This window comes from Apostichopus japonicus, chromosome 8 (assembly GCF_037975245.1).
Source record: "Apostichopus japonicus isolate 1M-3 chromosome 8, ASM3797524v1, whole genome shotgun sequence".
Taxonomy (NCBI): Eukaryota; Metazoa; Echinodermata; class Holothuroidea; order Aspidochirotida; family Stichopodidae; genus Apostichopus; species Apostichopus japonicus.
In genome coordinates this window covers 29,136,675-29,150,105 of record NC_092568.1, presented here as the reverse complement: position 1 = coordinate 29,150,105, position 13,431 = coordinate 29,136,675, and the positions used below count along the sequence as shown (strand labels likewise).

General features: G+C 35.4%; 1 protein-coding gene across 2 annotated transcripts in view; it reads left to right on the top strand.

Moving 5' to 3' along the window:
• Positions 1-13,431, top strand: part of LOC139971472 (alpha-(1,6)-fucosyltransferase-like) — a 73,040-nt gene that overhangs the window by 30,885 nt on the left and 28,724 nt on the right. For both annotated transcript variants that reach the window (XR_011794394.1, XM_071977978.1), the window contains exons 2-3: positions 5,160-5,574; positions 7,237-7,334. Coding sequence is in view for 1 of the 2 variants with exons in the window: in XM_071977978.1 (XP_071834079.1) it covers positions 5,366-5,574; positions 7,237-7,334 (307 nt within the window). In the remaining variant the exon portion in view is untranslated. The remainder of the gene's footprint in view (positions 1-5,159; positions 5,575-7,236; positions 7,335-13,431) is intronic.

Below are 13,431 nucleotides of genomic sequence, written 5' to 3'. Positions count from 1 at the left end.
GTTCTCATGTCAAATGTGGCAAGGAATCACTGCGCTCATTGGCTTTCTCTGTATTCTTGTGTATCAATGCTCACCCCCTCATCTCCCCTTTCCTCCCTCCCTTCCTCACCTCCCCTTCCCTTCACATCTCCTTCACCTCCCCTCCCCTCTCTTCCTCACCTCTCCTCCCCTCTCAACACCTCCCCTCTCATTCACACCTCCCCCTCTCCTTCATACCCCTGCCTCTCCCTCACAACTCCCCTCCCTTCATCACCTCCCCTTCCCCTCTTCATTTCCTTGAAGTAACAATTTCAGGATATTAATGCCAAATCTAGGTCTACAAGTAATTACTCTTTCGATTTTCAGTTATTGGTATGAAGACATCATCATGTGTTTGTCTTTCTTTACCAAATGAAATTTAGTCAGTTTATAAACAATAAATTTCATTCCTATTGTATCTCATATCCCAAAAGAAATAAAATTACATCTGAATATTAATTTTTCATTTTTACTTTACGGTACTTACACTTTCTTAATGATATGAAAAGAATTTTGATTAAGTGGAGTTTACTGTTACTTCATTATTATGAAATATGAAGTATATAATCTGGTAGTATTGACCACATTACGAAACTCAATGCAAAAACCTGTTTCATTGCTGTCCACAGATATTACTGTAGGTACAATATATTGAGAATATTTTAGCCCTCCGATTTGGTATATATGGCTGTGGTAATTCTTTACTTTATTTCTATACTATCTGTGTAATGTATTACAATCCTTAATTTGAGTGGTTGGTTTGTTACAATCCTTTAAAGTTGCCAGTTTGTGTTGCATTCTGCTTTACAGTTGCACATGTATGATAAATTTTTCACTGTTAGATGCACATAGAGGGTAGCTCTTCTGTAAAACAATATCGTACGTGGTATTTTTATTGCTTCATAGATTCGTTCCAGCTCGTCATTGCAAGAATACTCGTAAAATATGAAATATTGTCACTTTGTGTATTGCTTTTAATCAACCAAAAAGTTTAGACTACTCTTGTGTTAAAGGATAAAATTTAATCTTCAGCTGCTTGTAATTAAATATAGCCTGCATTAATCAAGCTGACATCCATGAAAGTGTGAAGAGTAACATGACATGTGGTGATTTTGTGATGATGTAAAATAGATTGATTTTTTTCTTTTTCTTGAGACATCTCACAGGCCGCAAAAATATCAGTGGCGGGCTGCATGTGGCCTGCGGGCCGTAGGTTGCCCACCCCTGATCTAACCCATACAGATCAGTAACATTTTCCCATTTTTCAGTATCTTGAATATTTTCTAGTCCCTTGGTGTAGTACTGAGTCCCGGCTGCTTGTAAACTTAATTATTATGCAGAATATAGTATTAACATCTCTTGTTGGTCATTGAATTTTCCTTTTGTGAAATTATTGGGTGGTGATACCAAACAAAGATAAAACAAGTTGAAAATGAAAATTTTGATTCAAGATATACATCTACATGTATACTTTTCAAATAAAATATTAGTAACAGATTAGTACCCATTGAGTAATTGGCATATTTCTCTAATTGTTGGAATATTTAAATGATGTCTTCCACGTTGTGAGATCTGTGTCTTGTCACTTGAAGGTTTTAACTGACTTTCCAATAACATCTTTATAATGTCTGCATTCTGTTTCAATTGTATAGCCATATTAAACCTGTTAATATCGCAGTCCATATTTTAATGGAAACTTAGTCATTGTTTATGAATACAAAAGCCGCCTTGTAAACATTTTCATATTTTTACATTTTAATAAAAATCAAGATTTACAATATGTAGTAAAGCTTTATACGTCTGTATGTCTCTCATTCAGATCCCATTCATCCGTTCGTTTATTGTATCATACTTGATGTGTAAAGTATCATCCTTAATTTGTAAAAAGTAGCTTTTTAATTTAGCTGCAGTTACAGCACACAATGGCACAGACAAGGTTTCTATACTGAATACAGCAGACTGATATTACTGCATTAAACATACAAAGAAAAAGACATATTGTACTCGGTTGGCAAACTATACAGTAGGATGGGAAAGTGGATCTAGCCATAATGTAGTTGGATATATATACAGTAACCCAATTTTGATTATACGATTGGAATACAAAAACTGCAAGTTCTATAGTGTTTGTTTTTTAGGACAGTCATAGTCAGCTGCACAATCAACACTAATGATTGTATGTACAGCACTGTATATTATATACAGTATGTCTCTTAAGCATGTGCGTGCGCATGACACAATGCTATTATACAGTATATATATCTCAAGAATTAAGGGAAGCAATTAGTTATAATCGGATCTTAAGATATCCAACTATGAAGTATTAATTGTGCGGTGATACTCGTTAATTGGCATAGGGTAACTTGTAGTTAGGCAAATAAGTCATTAGATTCTGGCCCTCTATGTTGGTCAACCCGAAGTTGATCAAATGAGAGGTGATTAAGGCAAAGTTTGGTTTGCAGAAATCTAGATGTGAAGATCTCTTGAAACTTGCAGAGGGCAATGCAGCCATTGGTCACAGGCTCACAGCATGCTCTGTGACTCAGCCAACCCTAAAATAAGAATCGACCAAAATTGCAACATTTTTGCGCTTGAGTTGAGCAACTTTTTGAGTAGATAGGTTGAGAAAGAAGTTGAACGGAAGATGATGTAGGGATCTTATGGCTGTAGAGAAGGCAAACTCTGTGGATAAAAAAGTGCAGTTGTAGAGGGTAAACAGGTACATCATCAATGATAACAATGATATTTTAGATATATCCTCTTTGGGCATGTAGAATTTGTAACAAATCAAAGATTTTGCCTCATGTGAAATCGTAAACTCAGAGAAGTCATCAATATACTTTCTTGATGTGTTTTCCTATCCCAACTCCTCCCCCTCCTTCCTACAACCACTCCCACCCAAACAAAAAGAAAAAAATATAGGAGAATCAATTATTGTGAAACATTACAGTCAACCAGCATATACAATGCTATAGCCTTTGAAGCTTAGCAGAGATGATGTATCTATATTCCAATTCTTAATTCATTCTGAAAGTTCACTGTCCCCATGATTCAGCCATGTCAACCACTGACGATGAAATTGAAGGAACTGCAGGTTTTGAAAGCTTTCTACAAAAAATTCAACATTGCTAATTTAATGGAAATACAACCAGGATGACAAAAAAGACAATTTTGTTGTTCTTTACCTTTTTTCTTTGTTTAAGATAGAGTTTGCATGCATAGATTAAACTTCAGACACATATACACTAGAGAAATGTAAGTGGCCACTTGGGTTTGAGAAGTTTGAATGAAAAGCTACAGAAGTAAAAGTGTGTGTGACAGTTTGTTGAGCCTTGGGCAATTAGCAGACTCAGAAATGTCAGTAAAGATTTTAACCCCTTCTTTGAAGTTATTTCCTACCTTTCTTTGGTATATCACTTGAGTGATTAACTTGGCCAAAAGGTTTCTGAAATTTGAGGAATATTTTTTTCCCCAATCGGAAATTTAAGGACAGTCAGTCCGAGTCGAAGAACCTTCACAGAGCGCTTCATCAAATATAACGATGACGCAAAAAAGACTATTATTGCCAAGTTTTGATCAAATGACATTGGAAGGATCGAAGAGGACCTGTAATTTCCTTTTCGTATGCAGTGATAGCCATTTCTGACTTCACAGACAAACTTAAAATTCAGAGGTTCTAAAGTCTCCAATTCTCCAGTGATCGATCTCACTGTGGTGATGTTTAAAGCAGCATTTAACAATTTAGAGGTTGGCTCAGCTTCTTCTTTTTTCTGCAAGAGGTTGTACAACATTGATATACATATATATATATATGAATAAAAGAAATAATAATAAAAAGGGAAATAAGATTAAAATCACAAGATAATCCAGTTAATGTTGGAGTATTGCCACTGCTTTGGTAATTCAAGTATCTTTGTACTAACAGGTCTTAATTTTAACAGTTTAGTATATTTCCTCAAAAATAATTTCTCAAAAATAACTCTGGAATATATTAAAATGAGAAAAAGAAAAAAAATACTGAAATATACCTTTGTGCCAGAAATTGTCATCTGGTCCCTTTGGCCATTCACACCCCCCCCCCCCTTCTACCAGACCTTCTGTGGCTTGCATCCGACTGCATCCGTGCATACATTGTCTCTGTTCTGAAAGTTTGAAAAGAGACTGAAAGTTAAAAAGAAATGTCCTTGAAGAAGCTGACTGTTCAAATATCTATTTTGTTGAGATGTTTGTATTAGATTATTATAATTCTATTAGATCAGTACAAGAGTACGTCTCCTACATTATTAAACACTTACAAGTATAATTTCTGTATGCGGAATTCATTTTTACATAATTTTTTCGAGTATTATAGGAAATAGATCATCTCAATAAAGTGTCTTCAGCAGGAAACTGAAATATATCTCTCAAACTCATCTCGAGTAGATGAGTCTTTGTCAGAAGATAAGTAAGAAGTAAATCAAATTGCAAATGTCATTGGAAGCTGTAGTGAGCAGATGTGAATTATGACTCATTTTACCATACATGTCTATTGCAAATGTTTTTAAATTTACTCCTTTTATTGTTGTTATTTGCATATATCAAACACACTGCATGTAATATGAATATTTTCTGGCGTTCATGTTACAATGTATATTTATGTCGTTTTCACCATGATGGAAGACATGGCAAGATAGACTGTGTTGGTAAATCTTTTTGTAGGAAAACAGGGTTAAAAAGTTTTTGTGTTACGTGGTAAGTTTATTGGTGAATGGTGGATGCATTGGGGTATTACATGCTACCCCCAACCCCACATCCCCACCATCACCATGAAACATTTTTGTACGGTAATGATTATGATTTGACGATTCCAAGATTTCAAATAAATGAATGAAACAGATGCTCATCCAGGGTCATTCTGTCTTCATGTGACAGTATATTTCAGTTTTTTTTTTTTTATTTTTTTTTTTTAATACCAGACGTAGATTTGTAGACAGATAGCCTAGATCAAATGAAGTGATTGTTTGCAGTAATCCCTTAAGCTCACAGGGATTGAAGTCACTGTGCTAAATATACCATTGACTATGGTCTGACTAATGACTCTCTGTTTGTCAATGCGGTGTATATTATCTTTATCCTAATTCTTCTTTTCTTTCTCCTTTCAGAGAATGTAGTCGAGAGAAGCGGTGGTGAATTTGTACAGCACCTTTTCATACTCAGCAAGACTCAGCAACTCAGCAAGAAATTTGCCATTGAAGAACAACTTGTCGTCATCATCTCATACTTATCTGACTTTCCCTACATCTCATGCATATGCAACAGTTGTTTGTTGCATAGATATTAACATATCTTTTTGTATTCATGTGGTTGGATGCCGCCCCCAAAGATGAAGTTCACAGTACAACTCAGCTTAATCATCGGCATCCTTTGGCTGGGGAGCCTTGTCTTTCTCACCGTCACTTTCTCTCCAGCCAACGACAGAGGCCCTTCCAATCTACCAGATTTGAGACAGATATCGGAGAACCTGAACAGAGTCGGGTACCAGACAGAGGAACTTAAACGATATACCAAAGAACTCAGGTATAGTGTCGTTTAGACATTTATGGCCCGTTTGCACTGAATCCAGGGTCAATTCCACATAGCTATTAGGGGATCACATTCCATACGGCGTAAAATGTCACATACTGTATTCACTTCACTTCCTCCCGATAACCTCCGCACTCTCGCTATGCTGCGCCAAGGGTGAACTAGTAGTATGCTACACATTGTTAGCAGTTCACTCTAAGGAACATTATAACTTTAGAGTGTGGAGCTTGTGAGGGAAAGGTAAAGCCCATAAACATCGAAACCAAGTGATTTTTGGGATGTGTACACTAAATCCTTATTAAATCCAGATCAAGGAAGGTGGCTTTTCCTCCAGCACAGTGTCACATAATAGGCTGCATACTTTGATAAACTTGTTGTATGTTCAGAAGTTGCCAGTGTCATGTTTTTTTTGTGTGTGGAGTTTTCTAAAGGTTTTCTTTTCCAAGGTCGATATGTCATTTTCTGAGGTTGATTTTTCAATTCTGTCCATTAGCATGTGGCACAAAATAGTGACATTCTCCCTGAGTTTTATCAGTGAGAATAAGTAAATTCCATTCAATTCTGAAGATTTTTTTCCAAAAGTTTGAATTCTAGCATAGCTAACATAAAGTAAACCAACCTTCCAAACTTCTGCAGCATCACCTTTTTCATAATGTTTTTTTTTTTCTTGTGTTTATTTAGCTTTCTTTCCAACCCTCACCTGCAGAATTCCAGGAAACACAAACGCAAATATCATTATTGATTTATGAGATAGTGTTAACTGTCGTGAACGACTCTCCTACCCCCCCCCCAATAGCTTAGAAAAATGTTTTTCCATGTGGGAGATATCACAGACTTAATATTCCTGCACATATAAGGCCAAAGACTTGATCAAGTCTAAACTATGACATCACTGAGCCACATGTGCCTCAATTTGTTTTGTTTTTCTATATTTTTTGCAATATTTATTCTCTAAAATGGAGATTTGTTTTGCGAATGCTGAATCTAAAATATAGAAGCAGCTTACATGATGTAATGATGGCATCGGTTTCAGGGTCAACAATTTTAACATTTCACCTTGAAAATGTGAAAAGAAATAACAAAGAGAAAGTAAAAGGTTCTAGATTCAGTGACACTATGATGTCACAAATTTACAAAATGACAGCTCCTAGACATGAGTTTTAAACTAGGATAAGACCCAAATGGTACAATACCTTCTTAGTTGTGGAGTGTTAGCTATGTGGTTAACGCCGGTGGCTTTCAATCATAAGGTCCCGAGTTCGAGTCACTCCAAGAATAATGTATGTTGTCCAGTTACAGAGTTGTTGACAATTCATAATCATGGACATAAAATATGAATCTAAGAGACTGACTTGGGTCAGCTTGCGGCTTTGATAAGCCAATGATGGCACCTTTGCGAGTTCCTGCTTGCAGGAGGATCTAAAATACAATACACACATAGTTGTGTTGGGGAGTTGTTTTTCTCAAAGATCTCAGACACATATTAAAGCTCAAGATGATGGTTGGGTTTGTGTCTCCTTTAAGCTTATAGGAAGTCTTGGTTTTGGTGGATCCACAGCTTTAATCAGTCACATAATTACCAGACACCACCTGAGAACCGTACAATCCTCACGGCTAAGTTTCCTCACAGGGTGTCACTCTTTCACACTTTTTCAGAGACATTCTTGAATTGCAACTTAAGAAAGACGACAACCCGGATAATAGGATCCTTCTCGAGAAGTTGGAAAAGAGAGATTTCGAAGAAGAGGACAGAGGTAATTACACTTTTAAGAAATCAGAAACCTCATTACTCGCTATGATTTATTCAACAGAAGCAGATTTTTCAGGTGACGAGGTAAGGTTGTAATTTCAACAGCTTTAAGCGAATAGTAAGCATGACCCCAACTGTCAGCGTACCTCCCAAGGTTGCCAGTCAAATATGACGTATATACTGCTGGAGCAGGGTTACCGTGGAGAACATCATCCTCTCCCGCTGGTCAACTGACAGAATATATTTTGCATCACACAGATCAATCTGTTGTTCCATTCCTGGATTGCTGCCATATTTTGGGAAATTTCTCCAAAGTTTGGTGATTTACAAAAGTGCATTACTGAATGTATACATGTTTTTCATAACATGGGTTACATTTAACCAATTTGGTTTTTAATATTTTACCAAGTTTACAAACTTTATCCCTCCCCTCCTTTTTCACAGTTTATTGTGGATGGTCTACCAAATCCTGAAACAATACAGACAACCTATCGAATTGATTCTTCAAATTATATACACTGACCTCCCTGAAATGTATCTCTGGTAAACACTTTTTAATTTTAAATGAAGTTAAAACTGACATTTGGGGCCAATGTTGAGAAAGTTAAGATTTTCTGTCATACTGATTTGAATATCTTTTAGAGCAAACGGAATATATTTCACTTTGACAAAGCAGCATGAAATTTATGAATATTCATCATAGAGGTATCATACAGTAAGTGCTTATATGTAAAATGATTTTTAAATAAAAGGAAACTGTTAGCAAACAGCTTATCCACAAGAGAGCCTGTGTAGGAGAATGTGTAAAAGTAAGTTGGCCTGACGTTTCGATCCTAGCAGGATCTTCTTCAAAGGCTAAAATGATCTTTGGCAGTTTTGCCTTGCTGTTTTTTTTTTATTTATTTTTATTTTAAGGAAATTTAATCCTTAGATTTCATGATATGGAAATGACTTTCATAAGCATCATAAATAGTTTTTGATTCATTGAAACAAATTTCAATAGAGCGTCATAGACATTTCAAGTGCAAAAGAAGACCCTTTTCTTCTGTAAACTTGTTCTACATTTATATTAAGTTACAGGTGCTCTCAACTTTCATTTGCGAGTTGCCACAGTATTGAATCTTCCGTGGCTTTTGTGAGTTTTATTTCTTTTTTTTTTTTTTATTATATCCTTTCTCGGGATATTGAGAAGATAGACTGGCGTTTCTCATTTTCGAGATCATCCTTGAAATGAGATATTGAGCAGGCTGCCTGTTGAACGTCTTGTTGTAATTGCTTTTCACTTTTCCAGATTCTTTTTTGTTTTTTTGTTATTGTTTTAGGGGAAGACTTGTTACAATGGCAAAGCAAAGCTTCTCTGAATGTCCTATACTGTAATCTTCAGTAAATGAGGAGATGGGGGGGGGGGGGAAGGGGTGGAGGATATGGAAGATATCTTAATGAAACCAAATAAATTTTGCAATGAAAATTGGAGGCTTGTGTTTCCAATGTTGTGCAAGGTTGAATTTGTAGACCACACATGATGAACTATACTAGTCACGCTACTTCTGCATATTTTTTTTTTGTTTTTTGGAGGAGGAGGATTTTGATGAAGAATTAGTCGATTTTGAAAACCCTGGGGAAGTTTAAAATTAAACTTATCCTTGAATATCTTCTTCCTGCCTCGGCAATATTCTGGTATGTTCACAAGCTTAATTAGCAGATGGAACTGCTGCAAATGGAAAATGTTTGTATAAATATATTGTTTTTTTTTAAATATGGCCAAGAGTACTGTATAGATATACAGTAAAGCATTGGTATATTTTTCATTGATTAATATTTACAAAGAAAGTCTTGGGTGCAAGTTTTGGGGATATTCATAAGATTCATAATGTATCTGCTCCCTACATTTTCAAGTAAAAATCCTAGTATGTAACATACATGTAGGAAACTATTGGGACAGAATTTCAAAATGAATAAAATTTTGAACGCTTGAAATGTAGCATTATGTGTTAGATTTATTCAGGTGATATACAGTTAATCACATAATAAATATGTATCTGAAATGATAGGTGCAAAATATATCTGATAATAAAAATAAATATCTTTTAGTATTTTCTGAAGGAAAAGGGTAAATTGCCTTTTTTAAATTTTTTTTTACCCGAGTGTAATTCATTCATCAGCATATATATCATTTATAGACACTGCAGACTAGGCACCAAAAACTTCATTAGCCGAGCAATGTTTTTATCCCCAAGAGGCAAAAAAAAAGCGTAGTTAAATTTCTGATGATGCTCAGTTAATCATGTAATGTATAACCATATACATGGATTGCTTTCAAAGCCTTCATTAGAGCTGTCAAATGATTTATCATGAAGACAAAAAAAAGGAAAAAGTTTGCCATTAAAAGTTGAGTTTGTCAAATTGTCATTGTCACAGTAAATTTGGAGATATGACTTTGCAAAAACATCTCAATGTTTTTAAAGTCAGGTTGTTTGGTTGTATTTTTTTCTTGGGGGGGGGGGGTGGGGGCTGCCATTAGTGAATACCATCTACTACAACTGTGTCCACAGAATAATTACATTATATCTCCATTTTTGTTTTCACCTTTTCAGACAACCTCCTTATTTTATGACAAAATGATTTGTTGTTGTTGCTGTGTATATGAAATAATAACTCGCACTGGATACCCAGGTATTAGTTCATTATTTCCATCATAATACGCTCTTTTTGAAACAGCACAGAAAATAGTGTTTAACATATTGGCATGCGTCCAAGACTTTTTCATTTTCAGTTTACTTAAAATGACGCAGTTACTATCAATCATCTTATAGTGTATCATTATTTCATGCTATAGTGGTTTTGATAGTACAGAATGAACAAACAAAAAAGCAGTTAATAATCCATTATTCCAAAGAACATTATAAAATGTTGGTTATTAATTTTCAACAATAACATGCTTTCTCAAGATCTGTATAAAGCATAGCTGTTGTGAAATGATATACAGCAGACTATAGCAGTACAGTGCACACTAGGTTTTGCCGTGCAACATTAAAACAAACGAGTTTAATATGCTTTGATATCGTTCGTCAGACTAATAACTGATTATACACAAGCATAGAACAATACATTTTACAAATCATCAAAACTTTAGTAATTGTTATAGTGAATCATGCCATGGATGCTTACAACAAATTGAAAAGTACTGCTTAATTTTGACTGGATTTTATCTAGTAGAAAGTGGTTGTTTTTTTTCTCTTTTGTGGGTTAATACAAAATTTATGATGTATCGATGTTTGTAAATCTCATATCGCAAGAACGTTACCTCTGTACATTCCAGCATATCTGATGGAGAGAGGAAATAGGGCTGCAAACGGAACCTGTTGCTTAAATTAAATTAATAATAATAATCAGGCAATTATTTTTAACGCTTTAGTGACCTGTGTGAGAGAAGCCCGCAAGGGCTTATGGTTTACAACTTTCATGTTGGGTGGCTTCCAATTCAACATTTTAACTCAAATTTGGAATCTTTTCAATTTAGAAAGTCATGTCAGTTAGAAAAACCGTAGATTGTTAATGAAAAACCCACCTTACTATGACCCGGCCTGTGATCGAACCCTGAACCCCCAGATTGCTAAGCCTCGTAGCTTCAAATGCCACAGCCTTTTGTCCACTCAGCCACAGTGTTAGTCTATTGTACAAGTAATTTGACAAGAAATGTTATCCTTATCATTAGCGAATGATTCAGCAAGCAGAATTGATGTCGTGCTCCCCAAGTGACAAGTTGTATCCAATGATTTTGTCAATCCCTGATTTCAAAGTTTTAGCCATTAAAACTTGAGCTGTAATTTTATCGTACTTGTCAAGTTTTCTCCATTAACATAATTGCGATCGAGTCCACCATGATATTCTGACAACCTTCCTTGCTTTTCTTTTCCGTTTCCTCTCGGCAATTTTAGATTAGCTCGTAATTAGAGGGCTTTCAATCAGCTACTGTAGCTCAAAACCCCAATTTTAACATTCAATGCATTTGGCACTTTTGCCCCAGTTTAAAGAAACAGCATACATTCACATGGTTTTAAGTTTGTTATACTTTTTGTTTGGGGGGGAAGGGGGGGAAGGGGGTATCACCTACTTCTGTTAATGGAGAGTATGCAAACTTGGTATACCTTTAAAAGAGCTTGAAGAGATTTCAATAGGAGAGGTCCAGTCGAAGGGAAACCTTTTCTTCGGAGACAAGCTGTATAAATCTTTGCTCATTGAAGGGTGTCAGGGATCTCAACAGAGAGATTTTTGAATGTCAAAGGATCACAGTAAAAATCAACACTCAACATATTATTGTTAATAGTTTACAATCTTAAGTGTTCACATGGCATCTGCAAGGGGGAACAAAACTTGTGATGCGTCTCTACTCATCCAATATGTTAAGTCTGTGTTTTAATGAAGCTTCAAAGAGGTGCCTGGATAATACTTTGTCAGACATTTTAATTTCAAATTTCATGAAGTCTTTCTTTGTTGTTGTTGCAGGAATCAATCAAAATTTTAAAGATCTTTTTACCAGTTAAGAGCCTAAGAGAAGATGTCTCCCTGCTAATAAATTTCATGGAGTATTTCATTAGTACTGTATATTTTGAGGCTTCAAGTGGGTTGCATTGAGACTTTGGCGGTTAAGTGAATGAAATTCCTTTTTGATGACTTTTTGAAATTTTTTTTTTCATTCCTTGCTGGAGGCAAAGGAATCTATGCGATGGTGATGGCATGTGTGTGTGACACTTGCTTGTATGGTCAAAAAGTTCATGGTGGATTAACATCATACTTGGTTTGTGGATCCATCTTATTGAGTACAAGGAGCCTATTATTTTCAGTGAAGTTCAATGGTCATTTGGGGTCAACAGAGGTCAAAGTCTGAAAACTTTGTGAACACGATAACTCAAAAGTACGTCTTCGTTGAACTTCCTCATGGTATGCAGATTCAGCTTGTTGAGTACAAGAAACCTATCAAAATTGGAGGTCAAAGGTCCTTTGCGGTCAACTTTTAAGTGAAAGTCTGAAAATCTTGTAAACAAGGTAACACCAGAAGTACATCTTCCTTGAACTTCATATTTAGTATGTAGATCCAGCTTGGTGAGTGCAAGAATCCTGTTGAAATTGATAGAGGTCAAAGGTCACATGAGGTCAACAGGCATCAAAGTCTTTTAGACATGATAACTCCAAAAATAAAATTAATCTGAGAATTCTAAAATGCTATGATTTTCGTTTGGTGAACATACTGTAGATTGGTCAAGTTCAGTTTAGTTCTGTGAAGGGACTTTATAGGTCTTCAATGAAACATACTGTTCCTGGTATCTAGGTAATGAAATCTGCTTTAGAGTTCATACTCTTGCTTTAAACATGCAGTACTTGTGAACTTTAAGCATTCCCTGCACTCAAATGGGCACAAACTGGCCAAAGGGGTCAAAAGGTTATATCAAATGGTGGATAAAATTGTCCATTTTTTCCCCATCATTTCACAGTGTATTAACTATGTCATGTAACCCTCAACAATTATTAAAGGGATTTCTAGCTCAAAATTTGTACACTGTGTCTATATTTCACATAGGAAGACTGTTCTTTCTGGATATTCAAACATTTTAGTTTAAAATTCTATACTTTAAAATCCTTATGGGTGAATGACATGGTTGATGCCCACAAGGGATTGCTACAAATCTTTTCTGGTTCTCACTTAATTCTTGGGACAAATTTAACTCACTTGCTCTGCATAAGTTAGATCGTTATTTCTAAAAGTTGGGGGAGAACTGTATGGCAAGGAATCACAATGCTAACTGGTTCAGTTTTTTTATATTTTTTTATAAAGGGACATTGTTGCATGTCTTGGGAAATCCCCTTTAGACAGTACCTGAAATTAACCCAGTAGCTTCTATAGTAATGTAGCAAAATATCCTAGGAAGAATTTAAAAAACTTAAATTAGATAGTATTATACCACCATCAAGACTTTTTTTTTAATTTCTGAGGAAACTTGTTCTGGAGTCTTTTTTTTTATGCATTGCTGAATGTGAAAAGATTTTGTAGTTGGCATGGGCATTTCTTTGGGTTTGTACTGTAGCTGTTGCCTCTTTATACA